Source organism: Macrosteles quadrilineatus, unplaced genomic scaffold (assembly GCF_028750875.1).
Source record: "Macrosteles quadrilineatus isolate MER2022 unplaced genomic scaffold, UCM_ALF_1.0 Scaffold_7__1_contigs__length_78375512, whole genome shotgun sequence".
NCBI lineage: Eukaryota > Metazoa > Arthropoda > Insecta > Hemiptera > Cicadellidae > Macrosteles > Macrosteles quadrilineatus.
The window spans coordinates 63,308,925-63,329,602 of NW_026542600.1; the positions used below are offsets into that span (position 1 = coordinate 63,308,925).

At 34.0% G+C, this 20,678-nt stretch overlaps 1 protein-coding gene across 1 annotated transcript in view; it reads left to right on the forward strand.

Moving 5' to 3' along the window:
* The window catches only part of LOC128999047 (uncharacterized), a 120,965-nt gene that overhangs the window by 81,519 nt on the left and 18,768 nt on the right, over positions 1-20,678 (forward strand). Inside the window, exons 7-12 of the mRNA XM_054425404.1 lie at positions 3,415-3,553; positions 10,543-10,805; positions 13,895-14,033; positions 17,151-17,317; positions 18,720-18,858; positions 20,026-20,441. Coding sequence (XP_054281379.1) covers positions 3,415-3,553; positions 10,543-10,805; positions 13,895-14,033; positions 17,151-17,317; positions 18,720-18,858; positions 20,026-20,441 — 1,263 coding nt within the window. The remainder of the gene's footprint in view (positions 1-3,414; positions 3,554-10,542; positions 10,806-13,894; positions 14,034-17,150; positions 17,318-18,719; positions 18,859-20,025; positions 20,442-20,678) is intronic.

Below are 20,678 nucleotides of genomic sequence, written 5' to 3' on the forward strand. Positions count from 1 at the left end.
TTGTATCTTTTTAAATTATTACTACTAGTGATGCATTTATCATAACAGAAGTATGAGTTACGTAAACATATTTTAGGGTGACCTACATTATCAGTATATAAATCCTTAATAGAAGTGTGTATTTATTATCAATCATTTTAGCCTCTGGACTGCTTATATATTAATTGATATTATAAGGCCTTACCTTAGAAATCCTGTTTTTTGATCCGAAATTAATTTCGGGTCCGAAGGTCCATCATCAGTCGGAATCTAGTAGACCAATTTTTTCTAAAATAGAATCCACTCGTTGGGTTTCGTAGAAAGTTTCACAACATTTAAGACAATACAAGTCATAGTCAATGCGAAAAGAGTAAAACTATTACATTATAAAAACCATGGTTTTTAACCCTAATTGTAAGAGTAAAACTATTACATTATAAAAACCATGGTTTTTTACCCTAATTGTTTTACTCTTTTCGCATTGACTATGACTCGTATTGTCTTAAATGTTGTAAAACTTTCTACGAAACCCAACTGGTGGATTCTATTTTAGAAACATTTGGTCTAATAGATTCCGACTGATGATGGACCTTCGGGCCCGAAATTAATTTCGGATCAAAAAACAGGATTTCTAAGGTAAGGCCTTATAATATCAATTATTGTATTTATTAAATTTAGTTTAAAGTGGACACGTTTTTATGTTAATCAATGAAGAATTAGTCCTATCTTGGGGGGAAAATATACCTTCGATCTAAGTCAGGTGGGGTCAATAAATAAATAATTAAATTGCCTTGTTCTGTATTACAAAATGACCGGTTTTGAACATTTAAAACTGGCGCAACGGGATAGAGAGGCGCCGGCCTTAACGATCAGTAAATTTACTGTAAGGTTTTATTTCATGTATGGTGTTAAGTAAGGAAATATGTATGTAGAATAACATAGGGCCTTATTCTAAGTATGGGACCGGATTAATATATTAACTCGTAATATTAAATATTCAAATATCACGTCGGAATAAAAACCTAAACCTTAAAAGCTTTTCTTCCATTTAGAAACTTCTTCTCCTCCAATCTGAAAACGGATAGTGATTTAAATTATATTCTACCATACAAATGGCAATATTTAATTCCAAAATTAGTAGTTTGAAAATAAAACAATACAATTAAAAGGTTATTTTGTAATATAATAACGATTAATATAGTTGTGAAGTATGAAATAAGGAATAAACATACTGACTAATTTATTCAGTAAAATACTGTAGAGTCTGCTTCAGGCCAACGTCCATGTATTGATTTTGCTTTCACGAAGATTTAAATATTAGGCCGAAGGCAAATATATCGTTGTAGAGATACTTGACCCGTATACACTACGTGATATATCAAAATGACAGCAACGGCCTAATTTAGAAACGCCATAATTAAAATAATTAAAAGTCCCAAATACTTTGAGGCTCATCATAGTTTAATAGAGTTTCCAAGCTGATGGTTGTAGAATTGATGCTGAGATTCGATATCTGAGATACTGATATGTAGCATTTGCTCTCCATACGATTCAATAAAAACATAGTTTAAATAAAGGTTTTAAAAATGCCTTGTAATAAGGTTATACCATTATTGTAAAGTATGTTTTTAACATAGTGGATTTAGTTACTATGATGTAGTACGTGCCAGAAATTAAGTGGAGTTTTATCATGTAAAATCAGTTGATGTTAAACAATACTGAACTGTGAAAGAAATAGATCCAAATACAAGTGATCATTTCAATTTTTTTATATAATAATTTGAAACAGTATACTCTTATAGGGCTTACTGCAACTATGACAGGAATTAGCCTTGAAGTGTATCTTAAGCAATAACAGATACAGATTCGTTCATCTTTGTATGAACAAACAATCTCAATAGTGTTATATAATGGCTCAAAATGGATGGAATCATGATTCTATGGTAAATCTATAGTCGTCGAATTTTGGTTGTGATTTTTTTTATATTACTAGTGAACCCAGAACCCAAAATAACAACTAAATCGATTGGAGTGTATAATCGTTAGTATGAAAATAGATTAATCTCACACATGAAATCTAAGCTGCTACAATATATCAATACCATTTTATTTACATACTGTAGAACTTTTGGCATTGGTCACCAAATAAGTTTCTATAAATTGCAATTTAAAAACCAATATTGTGTATTTTCAGAAGACGGTCAAGTCCAAACCCATTTACCTCCCCCAGAAGAGGGTAAAGTATTGCAAGGAACTACAGTTGTATACCAGATCACGTAGAATGAACACATATTACCACAGTTGTTGCAATATTATTAAAGTGCTTTGTTGCAGTATAATCTGTAGTTTGTTTGCACAATAACGGTATGTTGTTTTATGAAACATTTATATTTTTGTTGTGTAACTGTAGGTTGATTTGTTTACACATTTTAGCATATTCAAAGTAGCACATTGGGTGTTATATTTCAGATTAGTTCTGATGTAGGTATTATTGGTTGTGCACTACCTAAATGCTTCAATCGTGTGAGATGTTTGGTAAAATCCAGGGCAAAGCAGCTGTGATTGGACCTCCTACGGGAACACCAGTGTCACTGACTGACGGAGATGGATTAACCTTTAACTCTCTATATTGTCGTGACTCGGGCTTTATATATATTGATGTTTCTTTTTCTAAAAGCCTATTTGATTAAAGAATGTACCGCCAAGATTTATAGTTTCAGTAAATTCGCTAGCACACAGTAAAATTATATTTCACTATAAAACAATATTTTTAAACAATATTGGAATAACAATTTTAAATCTTTTTCCTAAATGATTAGTTTTTTCATTGATGCATTTGATGAATCCTAATAATAAACCTGGGTAAACGTTAAACAATAGGAGTATCTGGGAACTGGCAGGTGTTCGGGTAATCCTTCTGTAATAGACGTGTATTATGTGGTTAGTTTCATCAGGGATTTGCTGATCCTGCAGCGAGAATAGACTTTAGGGACCTTGGATATGAGAATTGGCTTAGTAATTAGGTAATTATGTTTAGTGCATTATGTATATCAATATATTTAATTGGTTTCATTGAGTCTTAATTTTAAATAAAAATACAAAAAAATTAGTTTGCCCTTTGAAATCAGATTTACAGCTACATCTCTAAATACGTGAATGAATTGATTAGATCTGAGGAATTAGATCAAAGGGGTTGGAATATACGGGATCTCCTTGGTTGGGTCTAATTAGATTATACAGCATGGAGTGATTAGGAGAATCAAAGCTGTGGCGTGGTTTGTGATCTCCTTAGGTTCATTTGTCAGTTGCTCGTCTCCTGGAAGGTTTGGCTCATAACCTCGCCGTGTTATGCATCAACTCCCACGATTGACTCTAGGACCTACCAAGGGCCCTGCGGCTCTAGACGGTCTGTATAACCTCATCAGTGTGTTGCAGCATGTTTTCGACGGTTCGCCACTGGCCGCAAGCTAGCCGACCGCTACCTCAGACGGACCGTCCCTACAGCCTCTCTGAGACATTGCGAGGAGCTCTGCGCCCAGGAGGAGGCGTTCCTCTGCGAGGGGTTCAATTTCAGGTGATTGCATCTTTCTACTCTGTAGGATTACATAGTATTTGTAAGGAATACAATTGTAAAGCAACGGAAAAACTACTATATTATGAAATGGTAAGATGTGTTAATGGGATTCATAAAATATAACAGACGCTTCTGCAAAAAGAGGCCAACATGAAATATCACATGCTACGAAAAATATCTCGAGGCTAACAACACTGTGATTTCGCTATCGCCTGTTAGAAATACCAGCGTTCCACCTGATCAATTTAAATTTCCTCTGTTTCTTTCTTTACAAACCATATTATAGAATAGAAACTCTTTTATTCAATTGACTGCAGATAAAATAATAATAGTATACAAAGATGTGGATTAAACTATCTTTCACCTCAGGACAACAGCGTAAAAAGGAAACTCATTGTAAACCATTTCTTTCAATAGGACTCGGTAAATGAGTGTATCTTCAAACATCTAGTGAGAAAATTACGAAATGAGGGTAAGAAGGTCCCCCACATTTAAAAATCCTTTGGCATTACTGTAAAAATAACTAAGAGAAAATCATGAAAGTACAACCAGACGGGCTAAGTAATTGGCATTCCACTCCTCAAGTCATCTTTATGATCCAGAATTTCTCTGCACATTTCAGTTTCCTGCAAAAATGCAGATACATTTAATGGTCTTAACCCGTGGGATGTTTGTAGTCAGCTTGAGTTTAACATTCCCATTCGAGCAAATAACTCCGAACAACTTTTAACACTTAAATCTGCATATCAGACATTATGGCTCTGCAGTCTTGGCCACCAATTCACAAGTTCTTTTTGCAATACTTGAATGGACATCCTACATCTAAGACCTCTTAAATTTGTTGGGCAGTGTTGACATCCTACATTTATAGGTTTCGGAACCATCATTCTTCATACTGATCTTGGGCAGCATCCCAATATTTGGACATTTTCTTCAGACTCCATGGTTTTGCCAGTGTCGATGTCCTCGCCAGTCCCCGGTCATGGTTCGCTGGGTCTGAGGGGGACAGTCCTCTGTTCCGCCACGCTCACACATGACAGTTGCCCCATCATCCTCATCCTCTGGATCCTGATTGCATCCTCTTATATAACAAGTGTCACTCGCACCATGTCCTTCTTGTCTTACTGGTGACATGGACGCCTTTCCCCAACGCTTCCTATCGCAATAATCATCTTCGTCATGTAATTATTTTCCGGTGGAATTCTTTTCTTTTCGGTCCAGTTCAACTGTGGAAGTTTATCTATGAAATCAAGTGTGGATATTACGGAGGGTCGGGTAAGGACATGATGTATGCAGATCTCATCGATGTATTATACGGTTTTATGTTAAGGTTCTTCGAATTAGTCAACAAAAAATAACTAACTTATAAAATATAAACAGTTTCAGTAAGAGTTAAAAACTGTTCTGCGAAAGATGTAAACACTATGTGTGAATTCAGAATAATGTTTGGTGTTTGGTTTAATCAATTTATTCCAACAAACTATTTCCTGGAGAACTTTGTCAAAAGTCATATTTCTAGGTGTTCACTAAACGTACTTAATGTTAATGCCCTTCTATGTACCTCTGTATTTTTTATGTTGGTATCTATTCCATTTTAATGGCAAGGGGAAGACGTAGTTTCGTCTCGAAAATTATTTAAAATATGTTTAGTTTTTTTACAGTTTTTTATTTGTTTTTGCATAGCTCATGGTGAACAAGTCTTGATTAATTTTTAATGGTATTACTTTTTCACGGAATGGATGGATCAACATGTAATAAGTAGGGCAGCACTTTCAATTTTTTAGATTATCGTAAAAACACAAGTTGGATTATTAACAAACTACGCAGTAATACATCTGCATTAAACCATCTACAGATGTATGGTTATTTATGTCAACCAAAACGTAATCAGGTTAAAAACATCCCTAGAAATGACCAGTTCTATTATATTTTCACTTAACAGTACTTTTTTGAATTCACTCTGAGAAACAAGTTTGGAACAAATGTCAATTGTACAGTATTATAGGGCAGATAAATTGAATTAATTTACACATGCGTTATCCTCAAAACGAAAAAGCATACAAAGGCTGAACCGGAGTTACAAATTAAAAGAGAACAATCGGACCACTAAAAAAGAAAAGCAGTTTTTTATTAAACCAAACCAACCGCGTTTCTCATTAATCTCTTTTCTTTTTTGAGAGTGTTTTTATTACATCAGCGAAACATTTCATTAAGCAAACCTTTTTATCGTTTGTGATTGCTTTATTAACGAAACTTTGCTTAAAGTTATAACAAGGGGGTTTCTAACTAAATCCACTGAAATGTGACACCAAGGCTCTGGGGTACATTTTACATACATTTTATGAAAAAGAAAATATATTTATGGTATTCAATAATTTATTGGTCTTCAATTTTCCCAACAAATGCAACGGCACTTAAAGTGTTTTAGTTTCAGAGCGGAAGTAATTAAGACTAATCATATCTGAAGTATATTGTCTTAAAACGCACAGTCTGTAAACTTAGCACTTTTCACCTTCCAAGTTTTAATTCCATCTCCCTCCGGTTTTATGAGTTTTATTCAACCCTAAGTCACGGTGATTAATTGCTGTTGAGTCTCAAAAAGTACCTAGACTATGAAATAACGTTTATGATTTTATGAACACATATTAAGGATAAATACCCCCGCCGCAGCAAACCTGCAGACTAAGCGAATTTCCATTTGACTGATTGGATTTACACTGAAATGTCTACTTAAAAATATAACATTTATTCCCGATTTAAATAGAATTAGTTTAACAAGTACTTAGGTTTGCTGCATCAGGGAGGGTAAAACTTTTTTTGTAAAATGTTAATAGTTAGTAAGAAATAAAAACATTTTCCAAATTTGATCAAAATATGTTCATAAACAAGCAAACTACAACAGTTTACTTATTCTCCATAAGAATAACATAGGAATTTTAAATTTACGATTTTTTGGAATTTTCTCCGTAACCATTAGGCGCATAATAACGTTTCAATATACTAAATTATTTTTAAGCTCTACAAAATGGTTTGGAAAGAAATTGCTAAATTTTATATTTTTTGGGTCAAAAATGGGAAAAACCTATTTTTACCCCATAAAACCCCCCGTAAACCCCCGTTCCCATGGTCCGATCATGCTGGATCGCGAACTCGTTCGAATAAACGTAGGTTTACACGTTTGTACCAAATTTCATCAAAATCAGATCATTTTTGCTCGAGTTATCGTGCTAAAGGACACATATATAAATATATATATATATATATATATATATATATATATATATATATATGAATTTGAACGGATGGTGTTTTTGGCCTCTAGGGACCTCAAAACAAACAAAAAAATCGGTCCCGCGTCCAGGTTTTACCATGAGTACTACGGTAATAGCTTATTCCCTATATGGGAAATTCGCTAAAATCTTAATATTCTTAAATAACAGATTTTGAGAATTTATTTATTTGTCAATTTCTAAATTACGCACTCTTTGTATTATTTCTTATAATGTTTAGATTATTAATACACTGGAAAATTTATTTTAATTGCATATGTTTCAAAGTAACTAAATCGCCCAATATTTGTATTCACAGATCCAACAGCTGAGCAATTGTTGCGTAGTTAAATCTTTTCGTCAATAGGTTTCAGGTTTCGAATAAAAATATTGAATTAAACATTTAGGAAACATTTAGCTTAACATATAATTGAACTAGAAAGCGAGTTGAATTCTCATACATTACCTTCTTTAGTAAAAACACATACAGTAAAAGTTTGTCCGCACAATAGCTAAACTTATTTCTTTCATATGTCTTTAATTTCGTAAAAATATTTTCAGATATTAAACCTGTACTAAGTTCGTACATCTTGTAATGAAAAATGTAATTGTAAACGATAATAGCCACGACAACTCAATGGGAATACGGACAAAGTTTAATTGATGGAAACAATGCCCTTCGGGAAACCCAGCGGACGAAGTCAGCTAATTTTAAATCTAGTGTCTTCTACTCCAGTTGATCCTTTTTGCCATAGCGATAAAATGAACTACCCTAACCACGCAAAATATATATTGAAAGCAACCTTTTCGCTTCAGTACAAGGAAAAAGTGCTATATAACATTTGTAAGCCAATAGATCGTTTACATGTACACGTCACGTACCATTTGATAACGTAAAGGCATACAGTGAATTTCACTTCACACAGTATATAAATACTCCTTTTCTTCGTTGTATACTACAAGTTTTAAATAAAATACAATACTCCATGCTGGCCAATCACAACATTTTAACAAACAAAATGAAAGTTTGGGCCCCTAAACCATGTGTCTTAGGGGCCCACAAACAAAACGTAAACTTAGAATGAAACATAAAACCACAAACACTGACCAATAAAACCTTACACAGCCAATTATCACCAATATATTGCAATGTCTAGTCCACTTAAATTAAGAATCTATATAATTAATACGCTACATGAAACTTTGTCGGTTGAACTCCTACGCCATTTCTTAACCGATTTTATCCATTGACGTCTTATTGGAAAGAGCGTGTCACGTAGATTTGCAAACTGGCCATACATTTTTTTTAAAGTCCCTTGGGCTCTGCCCCAGTGGCTTTGAAAGTTCCCATGTTATCCTTATGAAGAACATAATTGTTTACATTTTGATCAGCTGTATAATTTAATTGCTGTTATTTATTTTTCAATTCAATGAAACGCATTGAGTACATTTATTTACTATTTGAGTTTGTGTAAACATAACCTCCAAGACGGATCGTGTTAGTATGGTTGTATCTTAAATTTTGTATTTATCGCTGTTTTGTGTCGCTATGACAGATCGTGTAAGTATGATTGTAACTTAAATTTGAGTATTTATCGTTGTTTTGTGTCGCTATGACAGATTGTGTTAGTATGATTGTAACTTAAATTTGTGTATTTATCGTTGTTTTGTGTCGCTATGACAGATCGTGTTAGTATGATTGTAACTTAAATTTGTGTATTTATCGCTGTTTTGTGTCGCTATGACAGATCGTGTTAGTATGATTGTAACTTAAATTTGTGTATTTATCGTTGTTTTGTGTCGCTATGACAGATCGTTTTAGTATGATTGTAACTTAAATTTGTGTATTTATCGTTGTTTTGTGTCGCTATGACAGATCGTGTTTTAGCATGATTGTAACTTAAATTTGTGAATTTATCGTTGTTTTGTGTAGCTATAATTTGTTTATTTGTTGTTTTTTTCTTTTAAATGCCTCCGACGCTATGACAACGAAACATAGACAGGAGGCGTAATCGTGTAACGACCGCAGCTACAGAACAGTGACGCGTAATAGGCTCAACTATTAGGTTAAAAATGCGCCCTAACACTACCCCAAAACAACTTTCCGTTCTCAATTGGCCCTCTATCAATGACCTGTGTTGCCTGTACAGCGAGGCATTTTGAGAAGGAGAAAACCGACCGGAATGCTTTAGGTTTATCAATAACGAAGATAAACATGGTCTGAGTTACACACCGGTAATCTTTGAGTTGACTCTTTTAAATTCATTGTAAATATGACTGTTATTCGTTTTGAAATAACTCCTGTAATACTTTGCAATTGCTCGAATTCGAGCAACATGTACACTAGTAGTTAACTATTTTACATTGAAAAAATGAGTCAAATAACAGTTATAAGCAATTCTAAATAAAAATGAAATATCGTAGGACTACACCTTGAATTATTGAACAAACCACTAATTCCATTTAATAAAGTAAAAACCATGAACAGTGAACAAGGTGATATAAGAAATCCTAGAATACAACGCTTTATCAATAAGGACATAAATAAATAAAACTCGTATAAACCTAAACACCTTTACACTATTACCCATAACTCTAATTTTAACACTACCCAACTACAGGCACATATCTTCGATGTCTCTAGTATTCATTAGCCAAATCCTTCATTTCAGTACAAATTTATTATGGCGTTGAATAATTCTCAACTAATTTAGTAGCCTGTGACATGAGCAATAACATGTGAATATACGTTAACAATTAGAAAATATGTTTGAGTAAAACATTTGAATTTTTTAGCCCAGCTTTGAAGTTTCCCCTATTATTTAGAGCTATCAATTCACTACCTAATAATTTTGAAACTTTAAAACAATAAAATTGATCTTAAAGGTAGTAGATTGAGCTCTTGGAAACATAGATATGATGCATCAAATCACCCCTGATACAAATTACTAAAACGAATGTTTTTTTGCGGAGTTATTAGAGACTTAAAGTTTGTCAAATAGGTGACACCCCAGAATATTCCTTATTCAAGTCCACTATGAACAAAAACAAAAAATAAATATCCTCAAACTTAAAATGGGAAAATGTTTCTAAGGAAAAAAATTAAATACTGGATATTATACCTATCTATCTTGCAACTTTCCATGTGAAGTTTTCAATTACGTTCTCTTTCCAATGTCTAAACTACTTCGTAACGTCGTTTTTTATTATTACAGAACAATTGACATGTGTTGACTAATGATATACATTTATCGCAATTATAATACAAATCCTCTGTACAATTGACTACTTGCCTCAAATTATTTTTGCAGAAGAATCACTTTATCGCATTTAAATCTTGTCTCGTTTGCTTCAGGATTGCTATCTACAAACTTTCGGTGAAGGAAAGTGCAGTGCTATCTGCGAAGGCAGTTTGTTCCATTGAAGTGACCATTACAAAAGTCGTTAGTAAAAATAATGATCAGAATCTTCCTCAGCTACGACCCCTATGGAAAACCTCACTCTATTTTCCCATAGAAATCAAAATCCCATTAATTTTGAAATCACGTGCCTTTCATTTAAGTAACTACAAAACCAATTCTGGGCAACTCTTTTAATTCCACAATTGTGTAACTTGTTCAATAAAATTTCATTGAAACTGTATAGACTTTTTTATCTAGAAAAAGACCTGTTGTACATTTGCCATTGTTGATTCCTTTATATATTTATGTTGGCATTCAGGTTCGACGGGACCGGGCGAGGTCGAAGCAGTTGCCAATTGACCTCTGTGCCCTCTGACCATCTGGACCCAACGATGGACTTCAACGCTGACCGAGACTACGACTTCTTCGAGCGCGACAGGAACGCTCCGAAGTCTTGCACTCGCCCATGGAGTGGACTCCGCCCGTGGACTCAATACGGCTCGCAACGCTTACATGGGGTTATGGGGGGCTATGGGGGCTATGGTGTTGGGGGCTATAGCATGCGCCATCCATCCAGCGATGGTCAGTATACTCTCGCCAAGTATTGTAAAGTAGATGTAAGTAGACTAAGTAGACGCTGGTCGGCTTGTAGCTCACCCACTGTAGCGGGCTGTGCATAATGTATAATGTATCTACCGATAACCCAGTAATAAGCGTAGACATTAGCCATAAGTGTATAGTTTTTGTAGTGTATTAGGAGTGACTCTTTTTAAATTAAATTTTTGTCAACATTGTGATTATTTGTTGTTAGTATTTAAAACTGATATTTATTTAATATTTTTAATTTTAGAAATTTGCTCCTCTCACTTAAAAACCTTTAAGTGATGTAAGTATGGAATTATGAAGGAAATTGTACATAGCGTACATGAAGGAAATCTTTTTAGACGCGTAAAATTGTCCTTCCTTGTATAAATTTGTTTATTTATTTAGGTACTATTTTTTAATTAAATAAACCTCAATAATAGAATCCGGATTAATAGCCCACCTCAAAAGTTGTTCAGTGATCTTTCTCATTGATTTCCACTGTAAGAAGGGAAATACACTAACTTTCACTCAGTTTGGTTGTTAAGTTAAATTTCCATTCATAACCCTAATTATATATATTCCTTCCAAGTGAAAAATTACCTTTAGATTTTAAATTATATGACTACATGGCATTCAAAGTTAAACAAAGTACTTATTACTTTATATTTTGATTAACAGCAAAGATTTTGCTATGCATAATAAATAGTTAGTTATGTTTCAGAGATAAAATATATAGTGCAATAAATAACTCTAAACAAGAATTTAGTAAACTTTTGGTAATACATAAAGTGTATAGTATAAAATTAAATCAATTCCTGAAATAGGATAATCATCTGCATAAACCACTTTAAAAGTTTTTTTAACGGTTTCATTTAATGATTTACAACAACCACAACCTAAAAGAAAATTAATTTTTAAAAGATGCACAAAAAAGTGGTTTTTAATTTTATATATACATTGAGATATTATACGTGTTGTAAATCGACAACTAAAATCTACAGACGTTACCGATAAGAACATGCAGATGCAATATCGACATTTTAAAATATAACGTTACCCATAAAATTTGCATCATAAACTCGATAGGAAGACGGGAATATTCAAACAGTTCCGTTGGATTCACAGAGAATAAATAACGCTGGTGAGATTACTTCGTTTCTCAGTGGCAATACGTCTTATATCAGGGGCTCAAATAATGTTAATACATAAATTCTCAAAACTTCTTAATATTTAGTGCGTTATCAAATGAATTACTTGGGCCAAAGTTAACATATGTTTTGATATGGAAAACATTCCTCTTTTCAAGAAGAGGACCGTAATTCTTTATATTATTATGAGGCAGTTAGGTTAGGTTATGTTAGTTTATTTAGAATAACAAAAAAAAAACAAAAGTAATTATCACGTGTGATTTGATTAAATGGGAAAATATGCATAGACATTGTATTTGTGTCCTCTATTTTATTTGTTTATAAAAAGCAAACTTTGTAAAATTGTTAAATTTTTTATCATCATAAACCAAAATAAGCAAAAATATTCTAGCCTAACCTAACTGCCATAGCACTGTAATGAAAGGCGGCCCTCTTCCGGAAAATACCTGAAAACGCTACCAATTAACCGTTTTCAGTTGTATAACAGTTTCCTCCGTTAGGAATAGGCATTAATAACCTCTCTGACAGAGGCTGACCGACGCCCGTGCACGGATGTGTGAAAATCTAGGGAAAGATCTGCGAGCCATTGTGTGGTAAGGAGCGGCCTACCGTTGCGTTAGGTGGCGGCCGGTCACCGGTCACCGTACCTTGCATATCTCGCACATTCTCTTCGGCCAAACTTACTTCTATCTTGGATCGAACTTAACGTAGCGGTGTCATGCTCTGTCAATTGTAACGTTGTGAAGTAGAAATAATAATCCAACTTTGTCAAATAGATCGGTTCCTTTTCGCTATTAAAATAAATGTTTATCATGATTAAATAAACCAAAAATTATCAGTGACATTTAGTCTTATGTCAACTCAATGAATCAATTTTGATAGCATTTTAACCCTTCTAATTCAGTGTTGAAAAAACGGCTGATGTTTTCTGTGAGTGTCTCCGTTTCAAAATCAAAGGAACCGTTTTCTGTAGCACTGTAATCAATCGTTGGTACGAATAGTAATATATGTTGATATTGACTAAATGAGTTTTTATTACCTGTCATGCAGTTCCAAAAGTAACAATTATGTTACATGTTTCGGCGAGATGCCATCGTCAAACACTTCAGTACAAGGGACATTGAATCCGAGTGATTAGCTTAGTTTTTTTTTTTTTTTACTAAGCTAATCAAGCAGGTTGAGTACATTTATTCCCTGGACTGAAGTGTCTGACAATGGCATCTCGCCGAAACATGTAATATAATCGTTACTTTTGGAACTGCATGACAGGTAAAAAAAAACATTTAGTCATTACTGCAGTTTCAGGATTATCACAATGAAATATAGTTCATGTAATTTTAAAATGTTAAATAATGTTTCTTTTTAATATAACATGAATACTTTGAGCAGAGCAGATAGAAATAAACCATGTTCGTAACCTATCTTTCCAACTTAGAGATAAATTAATGTTTTTGGTGACCACTTTTAATGTAAAAGATAATCCTTTTTACGTTTGCCCTTAACACATTGAGTAAGACAAATATAAACTAGATAATACAAAAGCGTAAACTAAAGAAATCGTAGGAAAACAAACTTATAACAATGAAACCCCCTCATAAACCAAATTGGATTAAGAAATTAATAAATATTCTGATAAATCTTAACCATGTTAAACATTAGGTGAAAATTTTGCTATCGATCATAAAAAATTGATAAAACAACCACTGAAATGGGTTATTAAAATGCGATTAGTATCAATCAAAAATCGGCGTAGTAACTCAAATAACCTGATCCCCCTAAACCGTTAATTTACATTAGTTACGCTTTTAACCAAAACATATAATATCTTTGATCCTTATGCCAAACATGAACAGTATACATATCTCGGTGAACACGTTTAGAGGTGTATAGCGATGTATAAGGTGTACAGTATACATTTTTGTGGTGTATGATGTGTAGAATGTTTCGTGAGGATGAGGCCAGGGTTTCGTCTAGAGAGGTCCATCGTGGTCCTGACAGTATCAGCTCCCACCCTCTACCATTGCGAGACTGAGTGTGCCAATGAGAAGAACTTCGTCTGCAACATCTTCAGCTATCGGTTTGTATTACTGTCAGTTGATGTTGTCGAGAATACTATTTGAAATTCTTGAATACTTTTGAGGATCAAATAGGACCCAAACAACTTTGATCCTTAACGATTTGTACACACCTCACTTTATTGTCTAATCAAATGCCCAATGCAAATTATGTTTTCATAATTGGTAATTTATTTTCGATCTTTAATTACTTCTTTAATTACTGTTGATGCAAATCTTTAGATTCTATCGTTTGACTTATGTTAAAGCGTGTGTAGCGTAAAATACATGATGTCCGACAATATAACAGCAGGAATAGTTAGTACATGAAACTAGTACCAATTGTGACCAAGTTATATGAAGAGTGCGTTCTGAGAGTCTAATATCATGAGCATCTTCTGTTATTTTTATATTCAAACAGTATTTGTTGTATTTTTATTTTGGCTTTCAAATGCCGTTAAATCAATAATAGTAGATAAAAGATGAATATTGGACCCATCTCAGCCATGATACATATTTATATTTTGCAACACGTTATGACTTATGGCCCTAATAAGAACATCTTAGTTCAATAATACTCGTAGACGTCTATCCTGTTTACAAATCCGAATTGTAAATTAAACACGGCTATTCCAGTATATTTTACTCGTAAGTGACATTTGGTTCCTCTTAATAAAATGTGATTTCAAACAATATGTTACCATTGCTGCCATTAAATCTGCATTAAACTGTTTTGACCTGATCTGGTATTGGCCATCTTCCGCCATTATTAGTAAAAAATACCCCCGCCGCAGCAAACCTGCCGACTAAGCGAATTTCCATTTGTCTGAATTGATTTTCAGTTAAATATATTTTAATAACATTAGGTTTAACGAGTACCTAGGTTTGCTGCTTCAAGGAAACTAATAAAGTGTGTTTTTGAGTAAAATATTGATAGCTTAGTACAAAATAAATAAATTTGCCAAGTTTGATCAAAATATATTCATAAACAAGCAAACTACAACATTTGACAATATTCTCCATAAGAATAACATGGGAATTTAAAATTTAAAATTTTTTTAATTTTCTCCGTTACTAATAATTGAACAAAAATACTTTTATATACTAAATTTTTTGTTTTTTTAAGCTCTTTAAAAAGGCCTAAAGAGAAATTGGGAAATTTTGTGTTTTGAGGGTCAAAAGTGAGAAAAACCAATTTTTACCCCATAAAACCCCCCGTAAAGCCCCCTTCCCATGGTCCGATCGTGCTGGTTCGCGAACTCATTCAAGTTTATCCCGCTTTACACCTTTAAACCAAATTTCATCAAAATCGGACAAAAATTACTCAAGTTATCGCGTTCACGGACGTATATATATATATATATATATATATATGTCTATATATATATATATACATATATAAAAATTTGAACGAATAGTGTTTTTGGCCTCTGGGGACATCAAAATGAAAAAGTAAATCGGTCCCGGGTCTAGGTCTTACCGTGCCACCTACGGTAATAGCTACTTCCCTATAGGGAAATTCGCTAAAAACTAAGTTTTTACGTCATTTTTGGATCTGATTCATCTTGCACAGACGGCCACTGTGTCATACACTCTATTCGCACTAATTATTAAATAACAATTTAAATTAAAATAATCATGTTTCACCTTATGTCAGCTACAGCCAACGTCCTCTATCAATATTACGAATTGCCTAATTATTGTCAAATTGTTTCGTGTCCGTGTTCCCGTAAGTGTTTGCGAAGACCCATCATAACCCAAGGAATAAGGTGGATCTGTTCCACTACTTGATATTAAGTTTAAAAATTAACTTTTACGTTCGAAAAATTGGTCACCTGACGAATCCCAGATAATTCGGCAGCAAAAAAAGTATTTAGCCTTTCAATCTGTATGAATGTGATCCAGAGGCTAAAAGGTTTGATGCTAATTATAGTTAGCTTTTAACGTTTTGTTTCTGGTTTATACGACTGTAACTATCTCTGTGTGGTTCCTGTAAAGTCCCCTTAGTGAACACCCAGGTTTGTGTACTCATCTTGTTATTAACCTTGTTATACACCTTTTTATATAGGCATTCTCTCACATGAGAACAGGATCAGACTTCAGATCCCAATCGTCTTAAAATCCTTTATTTTAAATAGTCGTGATGTAAAAAAAATCCTCAATAATAGCATAAAATTACCATCACCAAAAATGGACTTCAACCAGGGGGTGGTCTTTATTGTTGCCGAACGTACAGTGTTGGTTGGTGGAATTGTACCCCACCCAGGGTAGTGACGTCAGGATGACATCTCGTTTTGTCGACATATGTAGTTTTGTACGGGTTGGAATTTTACCTTATTATAAAACCTTTGTTAAGGTATACACGAATGGCTTAACCATCGTCATAAAAAAAGAAAAAAAAACTGGACGGGCCAAAATGTTACTCCCCTGGAATTGTACCCCTCATCTGACTTAGGCTACTGATGCACAGAAATTGGCAGCAAGACCCATATGTATGCCGAAGGGAAGGTTTATTTTCTACTCTCGTTCTTAACCTCCCTTATGGATCCGTACTCAGGGCTTCTCACGGCGTCGCATATATGGGACGCTCTGTAGTGAACGTGTTAAAGCAATCTGTAGAGGCTTAAAGGTCGCGCCAATCTTTAACACCTTAGAGGGTATTCGAAACTACTTCATTGTAATGTAGTACAACAGTCCATTCAAGTTATGTTTAGGCTACTTAGTTGTAATGTAGTGTTCATGTATTGTTGTTTTGTAGCAAATAAGTTTATCGACAAAAAATTGAAAATGTTACTTTCAGGGAGGTATGATTCCAGTCCGTGCTCATTGGTTTTCTTATATGAGGTAAAACGTTTCAGGGCGTATAATCCCATTCTGTACATACGAATACAAAGATTGATGTTGGCAGGGCTTACAAATCCAGGTGCTACAATTCCGGGCCGCATAGGGCTCCTTTTAGTTTAAAATAATCCGGTTCACTGACATTTTGTCAACATTAAATATATTCCGTTATAAGACTAGCAGGGATTATAGTACAATTGTTCAACCCCATGCGTGACGTCAAAATGGGAGTACAATTTCAAGGGGGTATAATTCCGGCAACCGCCGTGTTATCCTAGTGTGTAATGTCCCACCCACAGGTACAGCCAAGGGCCGAGCCTGCCAGGGGACAACTGCCAGCTAGGCGAGCGTCTCTTCAGAGCTCTCGACCTGTACACGGACATCGTGCCTGACCGGGACTTTGACATCTACGCCAGAAACGAGTACGGCCGTCAAGGGTGCCGTCCCCAGCGTCCCTTCGGCAGCGGTATATACCAAGCTATCAGGAAATATTTTATAACATTCTCAAATGATTTTGGAAATCGAATAAGATTTATTTTTTTGTTATTTTCTACTTCACTAAAATTGTGTAAGAACAAATCGCCAAAAGGTTTTAAAGTAAATCGGTCTACACCTTTTAAATATTTATAGATGTAATGGGAATTGAACCCGCACCACTTGTACTGAAGTCTGAGCAACTAACAGCTAGACTGTCCACACACTCCTTTAAGCTAGCTCTCAAAGCTTAATCAATGGGGGCATTACCTCCTTCTTACTCCTTTAGTTTATAAAAAAAAACGAAACATGATATTTGTTTTTAAAATATTATCTGATTGTAATTTCAATGTTTGTACTAAATTTTATACAATTTGGAGCCAACAAATTTTACTTTAAGAGACCATTTTTTTATTGGAGTTTTATAGCTATAAATGCAGACTACTTTAATAAGCAACCTTAAAACACGGGTTTGGCATAGATGAACTAGTTGGAAACTATGTTTGAAAATAAATCCCACAAAGAGAAGCTTTAATGTTATAAATATATGTGTACAAATATATGTCGATATGTTTATAATGATGTTTCTACAGTATTTATTTTTTTCAGGAGTTGGACTACAATTGAATTGATTTTCAATACCTTACAATTCAACTCATATAAGTGATTACAAAGTGTAATGAATTTGTTCTAGGTTTCATCAAATTATTTCCACTTTAAGTTTCTTGTTGAAATAAAACTTATTATGTTCTAATCTACTTATAACACATTATCGTTGTTCTCATTCTAAAAGTCTAAATACACACATCATGTACCAAAAACTGTATTTTGATAGTTGGCGATGATCAATTATTAAACATGGCAAATAAGCCAACATTAGTCTATAGACTTAAGCACCATGCACTGCACTGTGCACAGCATGATTTATTTAGAAACTGTGATATTCAATATAATTTTTTTTTATTTTACTACCTATTTCTAAATAATTACTATTACGTTTTTCCTTGATAATACCTGTGACCCTACATGTATACTCTCAATTTTCTACACGCTCTAAAGTTTTGAAATATTTAATAACCCCTGTTGCGGATTATGAAGTAGATTTTGTATTTAGATGTCTCGAAAATCTTATATTGTTGTATGAAAATGTCTCTCTTTATTTATATTGGAAAATGAAGTTCTACTAAGTCAACAAAGAATATTTGCGTATGCACACACATGAATGTCCAGACGGTTGCAATGGACATTGGGCGTAGTTAAAGCTTCTTGAATTAAAATCCAACAATGTATTCACTGTTTGAACTTCTTTTTATGGTTATTTTATTCATGCGAGAAAAAACAGAATTGCCCTATTTTGAGCATACTTTCCTATTTACCGTTTTTATTTATTTCAGATTGCTTTGAACGGATAAGGAGTGGCCTGGGCCTACATTCTGGTATGACTAGACTTGCTGTGAGAGTCAACTCACTACAGGAGTGTGAACAAGCTTGCCTCATGTCCAGGTTCTTCACCTGCCGAGCCTTCAGTTTTAGGTAAACTTTCCTTAGATGAGGTCTAAATCTACTAAATGGAATTAAATGTGATAAAAATAATAACCTATTTACAGCTACTGAATACTGAACAGCTATGTGTAAGATTTACAATTATTTCCTGGCTCACAATATTTAAACATAGATGGTAGGATTTGTTAGGAATGTGACCGGGCGCGTCTAGAGCTAGCTAGAATTCCCATTGCAACTTTTTTAAACGTAATTGGTACTTCGGTGGGTAACCTTTAACTTTTATCACGAGAGGTAAAGTGCTATTTGTTAGCACTAGTCACATAGTCGACTTTTACTAATCACAATATAACATTGACATTGGTTAACTTATATTATAATTCCACTAAGAGACTAAAGTATGTCTTTGGGATTTGTGTCGTAAGATGGACCGTTTTATAAGAAGTAAGTTTAATAATTGACCTAAAGAGTAGATACATGACAAAATGTGATAAATTGATGATTACTTTTATTACTTATTGTCCATAAAAAACATTTAGTAAATATCCCTTTTAACTTAAACATGCTATAAATAGCACATTAAACCTCCTAAGGACACAGTCTGGATTCCTTAAGAGGTTTACCATATATCAGGACAAGGGAGGATAAATATTCATTGCCCTCTCTGCCTTTAAATTACATCTTCAAAACCATAATAAGTGATTGAATTAAATATGTGATAATAGATTTTTGATTTATTTTTTATGAGTGTTAATTCCCAAAGGTGAAAATGTGAATTTCGCAATGTACAACATTAAAAATTGTTTTTCTTAGAAGAAATATTGATTTTAAGAAATATTTTGACACAATAGTAAAAATTGAATTAAAATAAATCAGTCTTATGTTCTATTTCTTGTGAGCAAATAAGAAAATGGGTCTTATTAGTACGAATGTTAAACAAATTTGAAATCAGAATATTTAAATATTTTCTTACACTGCACTCAACCTTAAACATTCATGATATTACTACAAATATCTGCTGTAAAAAAATAAATTAAATTATTATGTTATACCTGAAAGCAACATTACAACTCAATGAATAGTAAAAAATGGCAAAATTATGTATGTGAAAAATTATTTTGGAACCCCAGTTATTAGATAAGAAAATTTTCAAAGAGACAATGAATCCAATCGTGTTAAGTTGTAAGCGAATTGTTGCAGGTACAGTACTCCAGTTATAGGCCAAGCGCAGGAGAACTGCAGACTGACAGACTGGCCTGTGCCCGAGATGAACCCTATGAAGCACCTGGTGGACGAGGCAGGGTGCGAGTTGTACCACAGGGCGAGCTACGGCCACGGTTGTGAGTTGGACCGATGGCCTCAGGTACAGGGAAGGCCCCAGAGTATACCCCCGGTCTACCGTCCCAACAAGTACCCCAGTTACGGCACCGCCCCTGGCAACTCCCTGTACTACGGTGACCACTCCGGACCCAGTGGCGGAGGGAAGGTGTCTACGTCGTCCCAGGCGTGGTATGGGGGCAGGCCTACTGGAGTGTCTGGTACCGGAGCTGGGGTATACCTTCCACCCTCCGCATATGGAGACACCTCAGGAATGACCTCTAGGCCGCTTGATGACTGTAAGTTTTATATATGTGAATATTTTTTAATGACGTTTTGATATGTTTGAGAATGAAATTACATGGAACAATTTCAGAAACTATCCAAGGTATAAAATGGGACTAAGTAAAAGTATTATTTGGGAATTGTATAATTTAAATGGTTTTAAGCCTTTGTACTTAGAAACAGGACAATTAATATTATTTTTAAATAGTTTTTTGTCACGAATATTTTGGGAAGTATGACATATTCTGGCG